The sequence below is a fragment of the Equus asinus genome, chromosome 15 (assembly GCF_041296235.1).
Source record: "Equus asinus isolate D_3611 breed Donkey chromosome 15, EquAss-T2T_v2, whole genome shotgun sequence".
NCBI classification, from domain to species: Eukaryota; Metazoa; Chordata; class Mammalia; order Perissodactyla; family Equidae; genus Equus; species Equus asinus.
The window spans coordinates 38,193,651-38,212,283 of record NC_091804.1 but is presented as its reverse complement, the minus strand read 5'-3'; the positions used below and the strand labels follow the sequence as shown (position 1 = coordinate 38,212,283).

At 59.1% G+C, this 18,633-nt stretch overlaps 1 protein-coding gene across 1 annotated transcript in view; it reads left to right on the top strand.

Moving 5' to 3' along the window:
- The window catches only part of PREX1 (phosphatidylinositol-3,4,5-trisphosphate dependent Rac exchange factor 1), a 181,582-nt gene that overhangs the window by 134,074 nt on the left and 28,875 nt on the right, over positions 1 to 18,633 (top strand). Inside the window, exons 14-19 of the mRNA XM_044748026.2 lie at positions 1,417 to 1,492; positions 9,327 to 9,399; positions 13,409 to 13,551; positions 15,182 to 15,274; positions 16,211 to 16,359; positions 17,952 to 18,037. Of these exons, the coding sequence (XP_044603961.1) occupies positions 1,417 to 1,492; positions 9,327 to 9,399; positions 13,409 to 13,551; positions 15,182 to 15,274; positions 16,211 to 16,359; positions 17,952 to 18,037 (620 nt within the window). The remainder of the gene's footprint in view (positions 1 to 1,416; positions 1,493 to 9,326; positions 9,400 to 13,408; positions 13,552 to 15,181; positions 15,275 to 16,210; positions 16,360 to 17,951; positions 18,038 to 18,633) is intronic.

The window sequence follows — 18,633 nt, the reverse complement described above, 5'->3', positions numbered from 1 at the left end:
TGCTCCGTCCCCGGACCCTTGAGCTGCACCCAGAGCCGTCATCCCGTAGAACCGTCTGCGCAGATAGAAATGCTCATTTCTGTGCTGCTCACACTCGCCACTAGTCAACACGTGGCTTTCACACCCTTGAGACGGAGGAGTGTGCTTTTAAGTTTGATTTACTACTGATTGGTTGAAGAACGGCCGCGTGTTGGAGTGCACAGGCCTAGGGCAGTGCTCAGTAAATGTTTGTCGAGCGAATGTTGAATGGTAGTTAACCTCATTTGCCTCTGTTTCTGCCTCTGTGAAATGGGCATAAGAATAGTCACACGTCGTGAGTTGTCGTAGGGTTAGATCTGAAAGCCGCCTGGCACAGAGTGAGTGCTCCAGAAACGCCAGCGACTGCTTGTTCTCTTTCCCGTGAAGCCGTGGGTGAAGGGACAGAGAGGGTGACCCGACCCGTGTCCAGCTGCAGTGTCCCGTGCCCGCTGTCCTGGCCACTCCCGTCCCCTCTCAGAGGGGCAGCGGAAGGGCCGCTTCCCGGCTTTGCTGGCCCTGTGGAGGTCAGGCCCTGGGAAGCCGTTTCCTCCCCAGCCTGCCTCCCGTCCTCGGCTGCTCTGTGCCACCCTCGAGGGAGGCTCCTCCATCGGCCCGGAGGAGGCCGGGGGCGGCGGCTCCTGTCCCTGAGAGCCCGAGGACCCCCTGGCTTCCCGCCTCCACTCGGGCCTCGAGTTGTCGGCTTCAGAGGCTGAGAAATTGTTGCCATGTGGCTGCGAGGTCAGCACCACGCCTCCCACGAAGGGGCTGAGGTGCCTTCACCGGGGAGGGGACCTATGCCCCGACCCCGCCCTTGTCTGTCCCCGTTCCCGCCCCAGCCCACCGAGGCCTGTCCACTTCGGGACGGTTTTGTTACCTTTCAACATGTGAGTGTTGACCCCAGAACCAAAGAGAAAAGAATCGAGATTTTCTCACCACTCGGAACAGATCAGGTGTCCGTGGCCTCGGCGTTGTTGGAGTTTGGGGCCAGATGGTTGTCTGTTTGGGGGCTGTTCTGGGTGTTTGTGTATGTTGAGCGGCACCCCTGGTCCCTACCTGCGGGATGCCAGGAGTGCCCCCCAGCCCCACCCGGTCAGGACAGCCGAAAACGTCTCCAGACACAGCCTGGGGTTCCCTGGGGACAGAGTCCCTCTGCTCGAGGATGAGCCGTCCGCCCCTGCCCCTCGCTCGGTGGGTGGGGATGGGGTCCTGTTGGGGCAGACCTGCCCGTGGTCACGCTGCGAGTGGGGTGTGGAATCTGGGCCGGGACTCCCTCCCCAGTGCCCCCCCCCCCGGCCCTGATGCCCAGAGAACCTGGAAGCCCCGGATCCCAGGCACTTGGAGGGGCCGTGGGCACTGCTCCGCCACCTCCCGGGTCCGCTCACGGTGCCTCCCCCGCAGGGACCGGGACCACCATCTGAAGACCTACAAGTCGGTGCTGCCTGGGAGCAAGCTGGTGGACTGGCTGCTGGCTCAGGTGAGAACCCGGCGTGTGCGGCCAGCCGTCCCCCTCGGCCCGGGATGGGGGGCTGACCGGGATGCGGGCCTTTGAGTTTTTTGGCTTTTAAAAATTTTTTTTATTATTTTTTAATTGTGGTAAAATACATGTAACTTCACATTTACCGTCTTGACCCTTTTTAGTGTACTGTTCAGTGGCGTGAAGTCCATGCATGTTGTTGTGCAGCCGTCCCCGCCATCCGTCTCCAGAACTCTTTTCCTCTTGCAAAACTGAAATCCTGTCCCTGTTAAGCACTACCTCCCCCGCCCCCTCCCCCAGCCCATGGCCACCTCCCTCCTGCTTTCTTGTCCGTGAATCTGACTGCTCCATGTGCCCTGTGTACATGGGGTCACACAGCATTCGTCCTCTGCGTCTGGCTTATTTTGCTCAGCATCATGTCTTCAAGGTTCGTCCATGTCGTAGCATGTGTCAGGATCCCTTCCTTTTGAGGGCTGAAGAATATTCCACTGTGCGAGGATGGCACAGTTTATTTTTCTACTCATCCCTCAGTGGACGCTAGGGTTGCCGCCACCTTGAGGCTTCCAGTTTTGAAACGGGGACGGTCCTGGGCAAACCAGGATAGGTTGGTCTCATTCTGGCACCAAACTAGAGGCTCCCCGGGGAGCTTGCCATGTTATTTCTTTCAAATAAGTTCCCAGTGGGCAGGGGCTTCCTGAGGCTGCTGCTGTCCACGCGGCACTTATCCGGGCCAGGCCCTGGCTGGGCTTTGTGCGGTATCTCCCTGACTCCTCTGTCCCATCTACAGATGGGGGACCTGGTGCCCAGAGAGGCTGAGAGCCTGGTCCAGGGGCACACAGCCTCGCAGCGGCAAAGCTGGGCCTGGGATGGGCCCGTCTTCCCCACTCGTGCCTGAGGTCTGTGGACTTTTCAGGGAGCCCATGAGAAGGCTCACTCGTAGTCGGAAAAAGGAACGTATTGGCTCCAAAGATGAGGAGACAGCTGCGAAATCAAAATGGATAAGAGTTCAAACGTTTACAGAGCGCAGCTTTCTGTCAGCCTTGGTAATGTTAAATTTAGCGTTCTTGAAAACTTCGTTCCATTCAAAACCAGTTTACTGGCCGGATTTTCTCATGTTGCACAAGTTCCCAATGACTGCTTAGAAGTCATAGCCCATCGGTAAAGTCAGTGTTTCTGGACGCCAGATAACATCAAAAGCAAGTTTAGAGAAATCCTTGAGAAAAATTTTCAAGCCAAAAAAGCATATTTAATGTGGGGTGTGGGTGCATTTTAGTGTGTTTGCTGTGACGTGGGACCGTACGGCCTGGGAGGTCTGGAAATGACCTCAGAGTTAGATTCGAGAAGCACAGAACATCTAACCACTGCACCACACTGCCCTCTCCGTGGGATCCCGTGTGGCCAGCCCAGAGCATGTGCTTTGTTGCCAGGCCGAACTGGGTTCACATCCCAGCTCTGCCACTTCCTAGCTGAGTGATCTTGGGTGGGTTGCTTCATCTCTCTGTGCCTCAGTTTCCACACCCGTAACATGAAGCTAAAAATGATACTTTCCCCTTTTGCTTGTTTTGAGGATTCACTGAGTTAATCACGTAATGTGTTTCGAATGACGAGGCTCAGAGTAATTGCTCCGTCAATGTAACTGTTATTACAACTGCTCATCTCCTTTGCAGAGGACTCAGAGTCGCTCTGAATTCAGGCCGTGTGGATGGCTGAGGATGGCGGAGGGCCCGGGGGTGCAGGAGCAAATGCCTGGGGGCACGCTGTGGAGTCCGCCTCCCGCCTGCGCCGCGGCAGGGGAGGGCGGCGCGTGGCGTCACCGTTTGTGGTCCAGGTGCTTCGGTCGGAGCCCGGCCGGGCCTGGTTGAGGCCGTCTGAGGCGGCCTCTCCGTGGCTGCGTGTTTCCTGAGCGCCGAGTGTCCGCAGCTGCCTCTCGGCTTCAAGCATCGCGGGACTTTGCCCTGAGTGGGGAGTCCCGGGTGTAGGCTGGGAGTGGGGCTGGTCCCCGAGGTGGGTCTGGGAGAGGTTTGGACGGACCGCCCATGGTGCGCGGGCTGCGGGGGGCATGCAGGTGGGGAGCAAGGACGAGGCCCAGGGTTTTGGTGCAGTGGCAGCTGGAAGGACCGTTTGCGGCTTGGGAAGAAGGGGGAGCAGACGCTGGTGGGAAGGTTGGGAGTTCTCCTTGGGGGGGCGGGCGGGGAGCCCATGGGACTTCCCAGTGAGGGGGAGCTGGCTTTGCACATGTGGCGCTCGGGTGCTGTGTCCACTGCAGACGCTCTGTCCTTGTCAGCTTTGGGTGGCGTCTACAATGAGAGGTTAGAGGGCCGTGGAGAGAAGTGTCGCAAGAGGCTGATCAGCTCGTCCCTTGTTTTCCCTGAGCACCTGCTGTGTACCAGGCGTTGCCTTAGGTTCTGGGGCCACAGCCGGGAACGAGAGTCTCTGCCCTGGTGGATGGGACGTTCTGGTGAGGGCTAGTAGAGGCGCTGAATGAATGAGAAAGATAAGTAAGATGTGTAACATGTTGGCTGCTGCCAGGGGCCAGCCTGCAGGGGAGAGGATGGGGGCAGCAGGGGGTTGACCCCTCAGATGGGGGGGCAGTTCCACAGGGGGTCAGAGAAGGCCGGATTGAGCAGGGCCACTGGAACAGAGACCTGAGGGGGTGGAGCCCTCCCCACAGGAGGGACGCGTCTGGTAAGATCCTGCTGGCCGTGTGTGTGGGGTGTGCAGGGCGGGCTGCAGGGGACAAGGCTGGCAGCACAGAGACCAGGGAGGTGGCCAACTGAGCGCTTTGAGCAGGGAGCATGCGCCTGAGAACCGGGAGCAGCGGGGGAGGCGGGAGGAGCGGTCAGATGCTGGGTGTTTGAAGGTGGACCTAACAGTTTGCCCGCAGGTGGATGGGAGGTGGGAGGTGAGAGACAGAGAGGAGTCTAGAATGACCCCAGGAGTGATGGCAGGAGCCCTGGAGGACGGGCAGCCCGAGTCATTGTCGGTTGGTCCTGAGGCCCGTCCCCCCGCCCAGCATCCTGCTTCAAGTGGGGGCAGGGGGAGGATGGTGGGCTGAAGGTTGCAGCTGACCCTGCAATGCGTCCCCTTCAGCGGGCCACAGGGCCTGGGCTGCACACACAGGGAAGCTGCTTGGAGTGGACGCAGGCGCATGGCTTCCGGGAGACTGACCGGGAGACAGCTGCCGTGCCGCTCTGGGTCAGGGAAGCGAGGAGCGGGCTGTGTGTGCCTCCGTGGGTCTCTCTGTCGGGGAGGGGTTGATGAGGAGGCCGTGACCTTGAAGACTGGTTTCAATAAGTCTTGATTTCAAGTCGTCCCTACCTTGTACCTCAGCGGGAAAGTCAAGAAGAAAACGTGTAATTGTGTAGTTCAGGAGGGTTATTTCACTGTGAACGCATCTTTATTTCTAACTTCTAGGTCATTCTGCTCCTTGAAGCAAAATGTTAATTGAATCCTACTGGATCATCTAGAAATGCTTTTGGCGGCACATAATGGCTGCACATAATTTATACAGTAAAGATCTTTCCCTTTCACATAATAGGAAACCTAAATTATACGGTAAAGGCATTTTTCTCACATAACTAGGTATCCGGAGTTCATGATCCTAGAGCTCAACAATGACATTTACACCCAGGTTCTTTCCATCTTTCTGTTCTGCCATCTTCTTTCCAGTTGCCTTATAGTCATAAGATGGCTGCCACAGCTCCAGGCATCACACCTCTGTAGGCCTCTGGCCAAAGGCAGACAGCAGGGGCAGTTGGAGAGTTTTCTTGCTCTGTTTATTAGGGGAGGAAATTTCCCCCAGTCCCTTCTGCTCCCCGGTGGTCTTCCCCTTAGTTCTCATTGGCCAGATGGGTACCACGTGTACCCCTAAACCTCTCCCTGGAGAAGAGAACAAGGATTGCTGAGAGTGGCTTAGAATTCCTTGGAATTCATCCCTTGAGGCTGAGAGAGGAGCTCCCTACCCACTACCTGGACGAATCAGCGTTCTTTTAACTGAGGATAAGGTGAGTATTAGGCCTTGGACAGAGAAGCTAAACTCCGTGTCAGTTCTGACCTTTCCCTGTGCGTCGTCTCCATCCTCGGAACAGCCTGAGGAAGACGCAGTTATTATCCCCGTTTTCCTGACGAGGAAGCTGAGGCCCAGTTATGTGACGTGCCCCAGGGCACACAGTCGGGGTCCTCCTGTAAGCTTGTGTGTGGGGGGCTGTCATGATGCCTTGGTAGCCAATAATAATAGTAATAATAGCTCTCTGTATTGATGACAGCCAGTGCTGTGGAGTCTGAGCAAGACCATCCCTCAGTGGCTGTCCTTGGAAAATCAAGGACAAATCTGGGAATAAAAAGTACAGATGAAGACACGAAGCTCAGAGAGGCTGAGGAATTGCCCGCGGTCATAGCCAGGGCCGGGCGGGGGCGCCGGCTCGGAGTTGGCTCTCTGCCCCTCTCTGCTCCGTGCGTTTCGTCTGTGCCGCCCGGGCTCTGGGACGCCAGGCTGCGCGGCAGGTGGAGGGGTGTCCGTGGGCCGGGGTGCCGGAGCAGGGCCAGGCCGGGAGCTGGGGCGGGTCTGTCGGCCCCCGTGCTGGTTGACAGTGACGTGCCTGGAGTCCCTGCTGCGCTGGTCTGTGCTCAGGCAGAGCTGGTGGCGGCAGGGCTTTCAGCCCGGGGTGGGGGGCCGGGGGCCGGAGTGGGAGCAGGCAGAGGGCCGGGCTGGCGGCTCGAGGCGCCGGCAGAGGAAATGGGAACGACAGGCATGGGACTGGAGCCCTGGTCGCAACCGTGGGTGACTAACCTCCCCTCTCAGAACCTCAGTTTCCCTCTCTGTAACGTGGTAGTGGGGGAGGGTCCTGCCCTGAAAAGATTCCGTTCTCATGGCGTAGCCTTGGGCAAGCGCCAAGCCTGTCCATGCCTCAGTTTCCTCATCTGTCGGATGGGGTTAATGAGTGGTTGCCTCCGGGTTGACCGTCAAGATGGAGAGATTGGCAACGCGGGCACGCAATGGGTCAGGGAGGGACCCCTGTGAGGTGTGCACACATTGCTTCCCCTCGTTTTAGACACACGGAAGCCGAGGCGGATAGAGGCGACTTCAGGGCCAGTTTCCAAATTGGGTTTTTGGTCATTCGTTCATTCATTCATTCAACAGATGTTTTTTTGCCCCACTAAGTGCTAGGTACTGGGCTTCATGGGGGGAGATGGGCACCATCGCTGCCCACATGGAGCTGACATTCTAACGGGAGACCTTAAGCCAAACAAATAAAGGGACAAGTTCCGTTCAGAAGGTGACAAGTGTACATGGATGTTGTACAAGGTCACAGAGCGTCTTTGTTGAGCGGGCTGTGGTGGAGGGGCTCCTTCGAGGAGGTTACATGGGCACTGAGACCTGGAAGCCAGGGCAGGGTGTTCCAGGGGGAGGGCAGAGCAGGTGCAAAGGCCCTGAGGTTGGGGTCTCGTGTAGTGTGGAAGGAGCAGCAAGGAGGCTGGTGGGGCGGGAGCTGGGGAGATGGGGGAGATGGGGGAGGTGTGGCAGTGAGATTGCACAGGACAGTGTGTGCCCAGGCCCTCCTCCAGGAGGAGAGCAAATGGGGGCTCAGTGACCTCTGGTTGCTCCCCGCCTGGTGGTAGGCAGGGTTGTTACTTGTCTACGGGGCGGTTGCATCCAGGGTCCATGTGTTCACCGCTACCCTGAGAACCGCTGCAGGTCCAGCTGGGGAGCTGCTGTGGGGAGAAGGGGCGGGCTGGGCTGGAGCCGATGCTGAGTGGGCCGAGAAAGCCAGGTGGCCCCCAGACCTGCCCGGCCTCCTGGCTGCAGAGCTGGGCCTGCCGCCACCTGGGCCACGGCCACCCCCCTGTGCTGGCCCCTTGCAGCTGGGGCGGCTGCTCCGGATGTGGCCTCCGTGGGGGGCTCTGCACACGCCAGCCGCTAGCCACTGGCCAGGGTCCCCTGGGAGAGATTTGTCTTCCTGCAGTTGGCCTGGGCAGGCCCGCCCGAGCCTCTGGGCTTCCTTTCCCCTTTGGCTGGGAGTTCCCTCCCTGGCTCCTCGGCTGCTGGCGGAGGGGACCGTCCAGGCCCCGCGCAACAGCTGCTGCCTCGGGAGCTGGTTAGTGGGAGGCCTTGTGCCCAGGCCCGTCTGGCCGAGGTTGGAGTGCACTGGCCTGGTTCGGGCTCTGGCACCATCCGGCCCCTGCTGACGACGCCTGCTTTAGTCCCCAGATGATGACGAGCGCCTGCTCTGTGCCGGGCCCTGTTCTCGGACCCCGGGTTCGGCAGGGAGCAGAGCAGATCACCCCCTGCCCCACTGAGCTGACCTCGCTCCCCCTCCTGGCCGGCCCTTCATCCCACCCCTGGACCTTTGTCTGTGCTGTTCCCTCTGCCTGTCACCCCCTCCTCCCCGTGCGAGCATGCACACATGTACGCGCACACACACACACACATACTCTCACACTCCTTGCCTGGATGTACTGAGGTCATTTGGGCTGCAAGAAACAGAAGCAGGTTCTGGCTCACTTAAGGAGAAGAAAAAGGCGACCTCCTGGAAGGCTGCGGAAGCTGCACGGGTCGGGGAGACCAGGAGCCGGGCCTCAGCAAGACCTGGGCCGGGACGCTGCCGGCCTCTTGGGAGCAGGGCCGAGGGGCGCCGTCTTCAGGGCCCTGCTCGCGGGAGAGCCAGCGCCCGTGCCCCCGTCCTTGGGCTCCTCTGTGCAAAGGTCACGTTCCTGGGGCTGGGGCGCTGCCTCGGCCTCGCGTGGATCCTGTGTCCTGAGCCTGGCCCCAGGCGGAGGGGCGGGCGCAAACCTTGAGGGACTGCCCGCCAGGACGACGTCCACGTGGGAGAGTTGGCCCCAAGGGCGGGCCCAGGCTGCCTGGTTCATTCTTCAGCTTCGGGTTCCGTGTCTCTTCCCTAGGGAAGCTCTGACAGGAGCCACATGTCACCTGTGTAGCGAGGAGTGTGCTCAGTCTCAAGGGCGGAAACCCGACGAGACAGCGGCCTCAGGAGAGAAGCGTGCACGTACCAACCGTGCCACAGACAGGAACCTTCTGTGCTCCCCTCCGCCGTCCTCAGCGGGGTCAGCCGTGTTGGTCATGAGATGGCCCCGCAGCCCTGTGCATCACTTCCTCACGCGACCTCGTCCCGGGCAGGGAGGGGAGGTGCTGCCTCTCCCTTTTATTGGGGACAAAGGTGTTTTCCAGAATCCCCTGGGGGTCTTCCCCAGATGGCTCACTGGCGAGAGCTCGGTCAGTTAGGAATTGAACTTGATTTCTAGTATCAGAGATCCAACTACAGAGGCTGAAGTAAATTAGGGGTTTACTTTTCTTTAGTATGAGAGGAGCCCAGAGGTTGGTGGTCCAGAGCTGCTGGGGCAGTCCTCATATCTTTGGGAACCACACTCTTTCTTTCTGCTTTGCCGTCCTTAACGTGTTTCTGTTTTCAAGTTCACTTTGTGGTCTAGGATAACTGCAGGAGCTCCAGCCATCACATCTTTGTTCCAGGCAGGAGGAATAGAAAGGAAGGGACAGGGATGAAGAGGGTTTTACCAAAGTTCCCAACCAGTGATTTCTGCTTACATCTCATTGGCCACCTCCAACTGCAAAGGAGGCTGGGATTCGTGTTGTCTAGATAGATGCCTTGCCGTCTACACCAGCGAGGGTTTCAGTCCTGGGGCAGGCTGGGAAAGGATTGTTTCTAGGCCACCAAAAGTGTTGGGGGGACCACAGTAAACAAGCAGATGCACATCCCTGCCCTCGCAGAGGCTCCGTTGTAGGGGGTGGTGGGCCTGTCACCAGCCTCGCGTGGCCCCTCGGTGCCTGCCCTGACGCCCCTCTTCTTGTTCCTTGCAGGGCGATTGCCAGACGCGGGAGGAGGCTGTGGCGCTCGGAGTGGGCCTGTGTAACAACGGCTTCATGCACCACGGTAAGCGCCCCGTCCCCTCAGCCCATCTCCCGGGGTCTGTCCTGGAACAGAAGAGCTGGCAGGGACCCTGGTGGCTGGTGCATTCTACAGGGAGGGGAAACTGAGGCCCAGGAGAGCACCTGGTGGCCTAAAGGCTGCCCAGCATGCCCGTGGGTGCGCCCGGGTCAGGTGCCGGGTCCTGGGCCCGCAGACCACTGAGGTCGGTGTGGCTCCTGAATCCCGCCGCGTGCCCTTCCTCATTCTGCATGGACTGGGAGGCCGTGTCAGGGTCTGGGGGGCACCGAGGTGGCGGGTAAAGCTTGGCTGGAAAATGGAGCGGATTTGAACTCACATCCATGGGCCTCCTGTGCCCTTCCCCTGGAGGGCCGCAGCCTCCCGGGCGGGCGTCGAGGCCGGATCTGGGAGGCCTGGCCCCCGGGCTCCTCGGGAAGGAGACAGGATGGAGGGGTTGGGGTCGTGAGAGGAGGGAATCGGGGGGCCCTTCTGCCGGTCTCACCCCTCAGAAAAGTCCCTCCTCTTCCCACTGGAGGGAGAGAGGTGGCCGTCGGGAGGTGGTCCTGAGGTGGGAGGCTGGGCGGAGAGTAGAGAAGGTGGTACCACTGACATCGTTTTAGATGGAAACAGAAGTTCCTCTGAGCGCCGGCCTCCTGAGCGTCTCCGCTCTTAATTAGCTTAATCCTCATGAGGAGCCTTTGAGGTCGGTGTTAACATCCTCCGCGTTTATATGCGAGGACAGAGAAGCTGGCTGGGTGACAGCTTGCTCAAGGTCTCATGGCGAGTCGGAGCCTGGGTGTGAACCCGGGAAGGCTGGCGACACAGGCCACATGCTCAGCCCGAGCGGCCTGGCCTTCCCCTCGCTGGCCCTGGGAGCCCTGAGTCTCCTGCCCTTTCAGCAGGACAGGAGGGCCTCAGCCCCCACCGGGGAGCCTGCCTCCTGTTTCTAGAATGCTCCGCAGGGCCGTGGCACTTGCAGTTACCCTGCCTGGGTGCCCTTCCCTGCCCGCCTCACCCCCTCCCTTACTCAGCGGTTCTGTCCCACTCATGCCTCCCCAGCGAGGCCCCCGACTGCCCAGCTGAGACAGCTCCCCTCCTTGTCGTTCTGCCAGCTCGGCTCCGCCCTCCTTCGCGGAGCTGTCCCCCGTTAGGCTAAGCGGCGTTCCCTTCCGTCCCCTTCGGTCTGCCCTTACCTAGAGGGCGCCTGCGGCGTGCTGGCCACGAGGTGGGCCCTGGGGACAGAACAAGACAGACGACAGCCCACCCTCGGGAGCTCACAGCCTAGTGTGTGTGTGTGCGAATCAGACAACAATGGAATAAGTGCATTTTCCGAAATATTCTGGGCCTATGTGGAGGACTTGGGCCTTTCCTCCAGGGAGGCGGGTCTGGGAGGGCTCCGAGCAGAGGGGGGCCATCCTGCCGCGGGTTTCACGGGCTCCCGTGTCTGTGAGGATGGGGGCGGAAGGAGGGAGGCCAGAAAGGCCACCGCCATGGTCCAGGGTAGGGACGATGTTGCTTGGACCCAGGTGGTGGCAGCGGAGGGGGGAGACTCCGGAAGGTTTCTGGCCATTCCCCCTGCCAGCTTCTGCTCTGTGCTCTGACCCAGAGCTTGTCAAGCTCTCTCTGCAAAGGGCCAGAGGGTAAATGTTCTTGGCTTTGCAGGCTGTGACAGCTCAGCCCTGCCGTTGTGTCATCAGAGCAGCTGCAGGCAGCACGTGAACAGGTGGCGTGGCTGTGTGCTAATAAAACTTTATTTAGAGAACCAGGCGGTGGGCCGCGGTTTCCCACCCCTGGTCTAGCTGCTGCATTTGCTGTCCCTTCAGGGCGAGAGGTGTGCCAGGGTAATGGAGGGTCATCAGGTCTGTCCCCTACCTTGAAGCCCACAGACCTAGTTCTAGGCCTGACCCAGCTGACGCCCAGTAAGCCCATGCCCCTCTCTGGGCCTCAGTTTCCCTGTCTTTCCACTGGAGGCCATGCCATCTCCTCCTCCTCTGAGCTCAGCATGCCTACGGCTCCATGGGGTTAGGAGGCACTCCCATTTCCCCAGTGGATAGGGCCGATCGGGCCAGCCAGGGCAGCCTCGGGCCTCTCGTTCATCGGCCCTGTGTCCCCAAGATCCCTCATTCCTGGAAGCTGCTCTCTTCCCGAGGGGCCCTCCCACCCGTCAGCGGGGCGGAACCTCTCATTTGTGGGTGAGAGTAATTAGGGGTCTAGCCCAGCTGCTGTTCCCGGAAGGCCGCTGTCTGAGGCCATTCCGTGGGGGTGGGGATGACTCCCAGGCAACACCACCACCCACAGGGCCCCTCGGGGAGAGAAATCGCAGGCGCCCCCTGCTTCCCTGCTGCGTGCCATGGATGCAGACGCAGGCTGAAGCATGGGGGCCCCAGTCCCGGGGCGGTGGCTGCTGCAGATGCAGGTTAGGGCGCCGTGCAGAGGGGCATCTGACCTGGGTTCCGGGCTGAGCTGTCCTCAGGGAGGGACCTGGGTGGCCTGCAGTCCAGCCCCGCGCTTTCAGCACATGCAGGGAAACTGAGGTCCACCGGTGAATCCTCGTGGCCACCCTGGGGAGTAGCTGGGACTTCCTCAGGGAGGCGAGGATGGCCTGAGGCGGCCGGTTTTCCTTCCTCAGGGGTCCACTGACTTCAGACAACTGCCCTACCCGACCAAGCCTTGACTTCCCCTGTTGATGTGATTGTCTCTGCCTCCGCTAACAGGTCTGGCCAGCAGGATGGTGGAAAACAGGAGCCTGCTGGCTCTCTGACCTCGGGCAGTTTCTTTAGCTTCTCTGGGCCTCGGGCTGCCCATCTGTGAAGGGGGTGCAGCAGATGCTTGTCTGAGGAGTCAGTGACCCCAAGCCTGTATGCAGGGGGTGCCTGGCGCCCGTAGGTGCTTAGTTCAATTGCAGTCCGCGGGGACCAGATCGCATACTGGTTGTTACAGGCTACTTTTATTCATTTTCCGGGCTTGTCTAGAACAGAGGTCAGAATCTTTTTCTGTAAGGGCCCAGACAGTCAATATTTTAGGCTTTGTGGGCCACACAGCCTCTTGAAGTTATTCAGCTCTGTCATTGTGGCGCAAAGGGAGCCCCAGGCAATGCGTAAACAAGTGGGTGAGGCTGAGTTCCAATGAGACTTTGTTTATAAAAAGAGGGAGTGGCCAGATTGGGCCCACAGGGCCTGAGTTTGCCAGTCTCTGGTCTGCAGTGGCTCGTTGGGGTCCCTTTCTGCTTCGTGGTGAGGTTGGCTCCTTTTCACACACTTGTTGCCCATCTGGGTTTCCCCATCTGTTAATTGCCTATTTTCGTATGCTTTGCCCATTTATCTGTGAGTTTCCGAGCTCTCTCTGGTTGATTTTTTGGAGCTTCTGATATATTCTAGATATTTATTCCTTGTTGGTTTTAGCCGTTACAGTTATTTTCAAATCTGCCCTCTGTCTATGGCCTTGTTATTGAATGGAAGTCCCTAGTGGGTTTTTTTTTGGGGGGGAGGGGTCTTGTACCTGAACTCCTTCTCTACCCTAGGACAAAGGTGTTCTCCTGCCTTTTTTTTGGTGAGCTTTAGTTTTCCTGTTCATGTTTAGGTCTTCAATCCCTCAGGAGTTTATTGTATATGGTGTGAGGTAGGGATCCAATTGTGTCTTTGCCCTGAGTGATCATCCATCATATACTGAGTTCCATAAGCACCTGGTCCTCTTACGTGATTTCCATTCTCTCCCCCTGGTTCTTTCTCCGTTTCCACTGCAGTTCCAAGCTGTTTTGGTTACTATGGCTTTGTAACGTGTCTTTATGGGGGGTGGGGCAAGTTCAGGTTTTTCAAGAGAAGTCAGAAAGCCAGACTTTGATGTGAGATATCTTTATCTGTTATTGTTGGCACATGATCCCATTTAATAAAACACTGGGCTGGCCAAACCAAACTTGTCCAGGGGCTGGTTCTGGCCCGCGGCTGCCAGCTGGCAGAGCTGCCGAAACCTTCCTGCGTGGGCCTGACCGCGTGCCTGTGTGTCTGCGGGTTTGCAGTGCTGGAGAAGAGCGAGTTCAAAGATGAGTCCCAGTACTTCCGCTTCCACGCGGACGAGGAGATGGAGGGAACCAGCAGCAAGAACAAGCAGCTTCGCAATGACTTCAAGCTGGTGGAGAACATTCTGGCCAAGCGCCTGCTGGTAAGAGCAGAGCTGAGCTGCCACGTCTTCCTCCCACGGCCACCTGCAGGCCGGGCAGCCGGGTGACTTTCACCTGATGGCTGGAGAAGTTGGGCTGAACTCTGAGCACCCAAGAGTGCAGGGGGCTCTAGGTGGTGGCTGGTGACATTTTCAGGAGGTTGGGTCACTTGCACCAGCCAAGACTGGCCTCTTCAGAAGAGATTGGGGTTTGCTGGGCTCCCTTTCCTTTCCCTTCCACCTCTCCTCGTCCACCCCACATCCCAGCCTGGCCTTGTGCAGAGACGACGGCCTCCTGAAGGGACCCATCCTGCACACCAGAGCCTTGGGTCTTCTGGGCTGGCACCCCGTCCATGTTCAGTTGCTGTAAATGTCCTCGCAGTTAAGGCAGAACATCCACCAGCCTATCCAGATATTTACCAGCCTAGCTCCCCAAATCCTGTTTCTCTGCCCGTTGATGCACAGCCTCCATCTTAATGCCTGGCCCGCAGTCGGCCCTCGAGAGGGAGGCTCGGAAAGTTTAGGTCTCTTGCCACAGCCAGAGTGGGGCCGAAGTCTGAATAATGCGAGGGTGATTCCGTTAACTTCTCCTGTGGTACTTGGGGCTGCTGTTCCTCCCAGGTCCCATTTCTCCCCCTACAAAGCCGTCCTGTGCTCACCGTCACACTTAGGATAGAATCTAGTCTCTCGCCATGGTCTGCAAGACTCTTCCTGCCTGTCCAGCTTCCTCTCCTTTCCTCCCCCTTTCTCCCTCCACCCCAGCCACTCTGATCTCCTTTCTTCTCCTCCAATACCTTGGCGCCTGACTCAGGGCCTTTGCACGTGCCGTGCCCTCTGCCTAGACCACTTTCTCCACTCTATAATAAAGGTCTGGTCCTCACTTCATTCAGGTCTCACCTCCTCTGGCCACCCCCACCCTCCCACACCATGTCCTGTCCCCTCACATGCTTTATTTTAATTCAAACTCTGTACACCCCCTGCATCCTGTTCTGTATTTCTTTCTTATTGGTCTGCAGTCTGTCTCCCCACCTAGACAGGCAGCCGCCCTCATACAGGAGCCGTCTGTCCTGTTCAGAGCTGTTTCCCACTCCCAGTAAAGCACCCGGATCATCTGATAGGCAACAGCTCAGCAAATATTTGTTGAACAAATGCATTTCCCTGTGTCCTCATCACCACTGAACCCCAGACCTCCCAACCTGCCTGCCGTCCTGCCATGGGGAGGGGCTGCTCTCCTTCAACTCCCTTCCTGTCCCCAAGTTCTTGGTGGCTGGATCCCTTTGCATCTGTCTTGTTCGTTAAGCCAGTAAGGTTGTGTTGAGCCCCTGCAGTGTGCCCGCAGATGGGGGGCCAGTGGCGCAGGACCGAGGAGACCGTCCTCAGGGTGGGAGGAGAAAGGGGAGACAGACAATGAAGATTCAGCAAATGAGAGAGAACACAGGTCAAAGCGTGGGCCGGGTGGTGCGTCTTCACTCGACAGACGCGTGTTGAACACCTACTGTATACGGGGTGCTGTTTGCATTTTGCTCCCCCCCGCTGCCCCGCCCCTGCCGCCCTAGTCCGTGCAGACGAGGGGCCCCTGGTAGGGTGGTTCCAGCCGTCTCACGCCTCTCCACCCCGCCTGCCTTGGCCCCAGATCCTGCCACAGGAGGAGGACTACGGCTTCGACGTCGAGGAGAAGAACAAGGCCGTGGTGGTGAAGTCGGTGCAGAGGGGCTCGCTGGCCGAGGTGAGGCCTCTCCCAGGGCCACCCTGGCGGGCTGCGGGCCGGCGGAGAGTGAGCGTCTCTCTCCACGGTCCTCCAGGCCAGGCCGGCTCAGCAAATCGCAGAATGTCAGTGCTTCCTGCTTGCTTGCTGCCCACGTGGGGAAACTGAGTCCAGGGCTGTCTTGTCTGCAGTCTCTGGGGGGCCGGGATAGAGCCCCTGTGCTCCGGGCTGTGCTCCCAGTGTGTGTGCCACCAGCTCCCTCTCCTGGCCCCATGGGGAGGTGCGGGAATAAAAGATTTTCGGAATCAGCTGTGATAGTGGAAAAGCCAGTGCTCAGTGGCTCGACCGAGACAGGTGTGCCGCTGTCGTGGACACAGCGTCTCTCGAGGAGGAGGGGAGCGCATCGAGGGTGGGCCAGGGGTTCAGCCCCCGGTCGTCTCCGCTGCTCCTGGGGGCGTGGGGTGGGGAGAGGCGCCTGCCACGCCGTCCAGGCACCCGCTCACCTCTGTGTAGCGATGAGAAGTGCTTTTGGCTGCAGGGAGCCACATGCTGGCCTCATGGTGGCTGAAGCCACAGTCCCATTTGTTAATAAATGAGGTTAGAAGGAGGTGGTTGCGAGTCTTGGTTCGAAGTTGGCATCTCTTCCACTGTCCTGGGCAAGCCCCCATGGTTACAAGGTGGCTGCCCCTGCTCAGTGCCTCGTGTCCCCTCCCGCAGGGGTGGGCCATAGCAGTTTCTTCTGGAGGAAAACATCCTTCCTGTTGGTGCCTCCAGCAGGCCTGCCTTCATGGCTCATTGGGTCTTACAGCCCCTTAACTGCTCACCACGGAGGGGCTCAGCCAGGGCTCACTCCGGTCGTGCCTGGTCCCTGGGGCCGGCTCTGTGCTGCCAGAGCGATCAGGGTTCCTCAGGGAGGAGGAGGGGAGGTGGTGACCCCCGTGCCTGTCTCCCGCCAAGATGGCCGGCCTGCAGGTGGGCAGGAAGATCTACTCCATCAACGAGGACCTGGTGTTCCTGCGGCCCTTCGCCGAGGTGGAGTCCCTTCTCAACCAGTCCTTCTGCTCCCGCCGTCCGCTGCGCCTCCTGGTGGCCACCAAGGCCAAAGAGTGAGTGTCCTGGCCAGGGGGTCCGGCTGCCTTCCTCTCAGGCTGGGGGTGGTGACGGGGCCCAAGCCCCTGGTTCCCCGTGGACGCGGCTCCTTCTGCAGGCGCGTGGCGTGACGCTGCTCCCTCGTTCGCTCCTCCGGGCTTCATTCAGTGCCCGCTGTGTGCCGAGTGGTGGTCCAGCACTGGGGGATCCAGCTGCGTCTGGATGGCCACATTACTCCCCTTCATGGAGCTCAGTCTTGGAGGGTGGAGCGGGAGACAGACGATAGAGCAAATGAGACAGAGAAGTCAGAGACCTACTGAACCAGGTGGTAGTCGGCGTGGACCAAAGCTGGGAGAGGACAGGGGCCGTGTGGAGGCACGGGGGTCAGGAGGCCGCTGAGAACTGAGCTGAAGACTGGCGTCGGTAAAGGAGGGAATCAGGGGACTTCTGGAGGGAGAGGGTTCCAGGCAGAGGAGACAGCTAGTGCAAAGGCCCCGGGGTGGAACAGTGGTGGATGTGTTGGAGGAACAGTGAGGAAGCTGATTGGCTGGCGCAGAGTGAGTGAGAAGGAGGGGTGGGCGAGGGGTCAGCCGGACAGTGGAGGCCAGGCACTAGAGGACCTGGTGCCCCTGGGAGGGATGGTGGAGCCACTGGAACATTCTGAGCAGACAGGCGTAGTGTGACGTGGCTTCTGGCAGGATCTCTCTGGCTGCAGGTGGAGACCAGATCATGAGGGGCAGAGGTGGGCGGGGGGCGTGGTGAGGAGGCTGATGGCCACCGTGGGGCTGGGGAGAAGAGCTGGATCCCAGATGGAGGTGGTATCCAGGGAGAAGCATTTTCTGTTTTAGAAATCGTGGGTTCGGTTTTCACATCATCTATTTAAGGCACATGCTCCTGGTTTTCTATTGACGGGAGCAACGGGAAGTGTTAAATATGGTGATTTCAGTGAAAAGGGAAGCCAGTTTAGGGAAAGTGACCCACAGTCTGGTTGGTGTGTGGAAGTGCAGAAATCACCAAGGTGGAACGTGCCTGCGTGAAATTCCGGAAACCCCTGGGACTGGGGACAGGCTTCCAGGATGGCCGCATCTGGCAGGCGGGCACGGGGACCATCCTGCGGCCCAGTGTGGGGGGGTGGAAGCAGACGGCTGCACTGGAGCCCCTGGCTTACCTGAGGACACCACTGCACGACCCGGGGCAGGTGCCACCCACGCTGCTCTGGGGTCCGCCCGCGGGATGGCCAGGCCCTGGGCCCTCAAACCGTGCTTTGCAGGGGGCGTGTGGCCGTTTTTGGAGTCAGCACCAGGATGCGCTGGCTCCCTTCTCACCCTCCCTGATGTGGAATAAAACACGTGCTGGCCAGGGTGCTTGGCTGGCCCCAGGGGCCCCTCTCACCCAGCAAGGGATGGCGAGGGTGCACAGGGTGGTCTGGAATTTCTGTGCGTGGATGGCAGCCCCCAGGGCAGGCCAGGGCTTCTGGCCTGGGCTCTGGTTTCTCTCTCTGTTTTGGGCTGCGTTTCCCGAGTCTGAGAGGTGGGGGCTTCCCAGGGTGGCCCCCTGGGCTGGTGGGGGTGATATTGCTTTTCCTTATGGCGGCTTCTGTCTGGCGCAGGATCATCAAGGTCCCTGACCATCCAGAGGCTCTGTGCTTCCAGATCCGCGGAGCTGCCCCGCCCTACGTCTACGCTGTGGGGAGAGGTGAGCGGGGCTTCACAGACAGAGGCCAGCTTTGGGAGACCCGTCTGTGCGTGTGGTGGGAGTTCGGAGGTGGCCAAACCGTCTTCACCAGCCTGTGCCTCCTCGTGCACCACTGGCGCTTACTTTCTTTGCTGGTATTCAAGGCTGGCAAGCGCAGATGGCTTTGGGGGTCAGGCAGTTACAAATAGGTGACTGAGAGGAAACAATAGGGAGTGGTGAGGACTATGGCAAGGTGAAAAAAATAGGTGTTCACTCTAAAAGGGGCAGTTTTTTTCTAGCTCAAGCCCATTATTGCCAGGCAGGAATGTGGTCCCACTCTTGTAAGATTTGATTTTTTAAGAGAAGCCAGAAATGTGAATTTTGGTCACACTTCTGTGGTGAGAACCAGCCCGTAGGCCCCCAGTTTGAGACCTCTGCTTTCTGTGCTGCCTTCTCCCTGCATGCTGTTTAAGGGGTTACTGTATCTTGGAGATGAACCAGGTAGGTCTCAGGTACTGGGCTCCCAACCCTTTTTGCATCTAAGGGCCCCACTTTCTTTTTCTTAAGTAAGCAGGAATCTTTTTTTTTTTAATGCTTTTTTTGGTGAGGAAGATTGG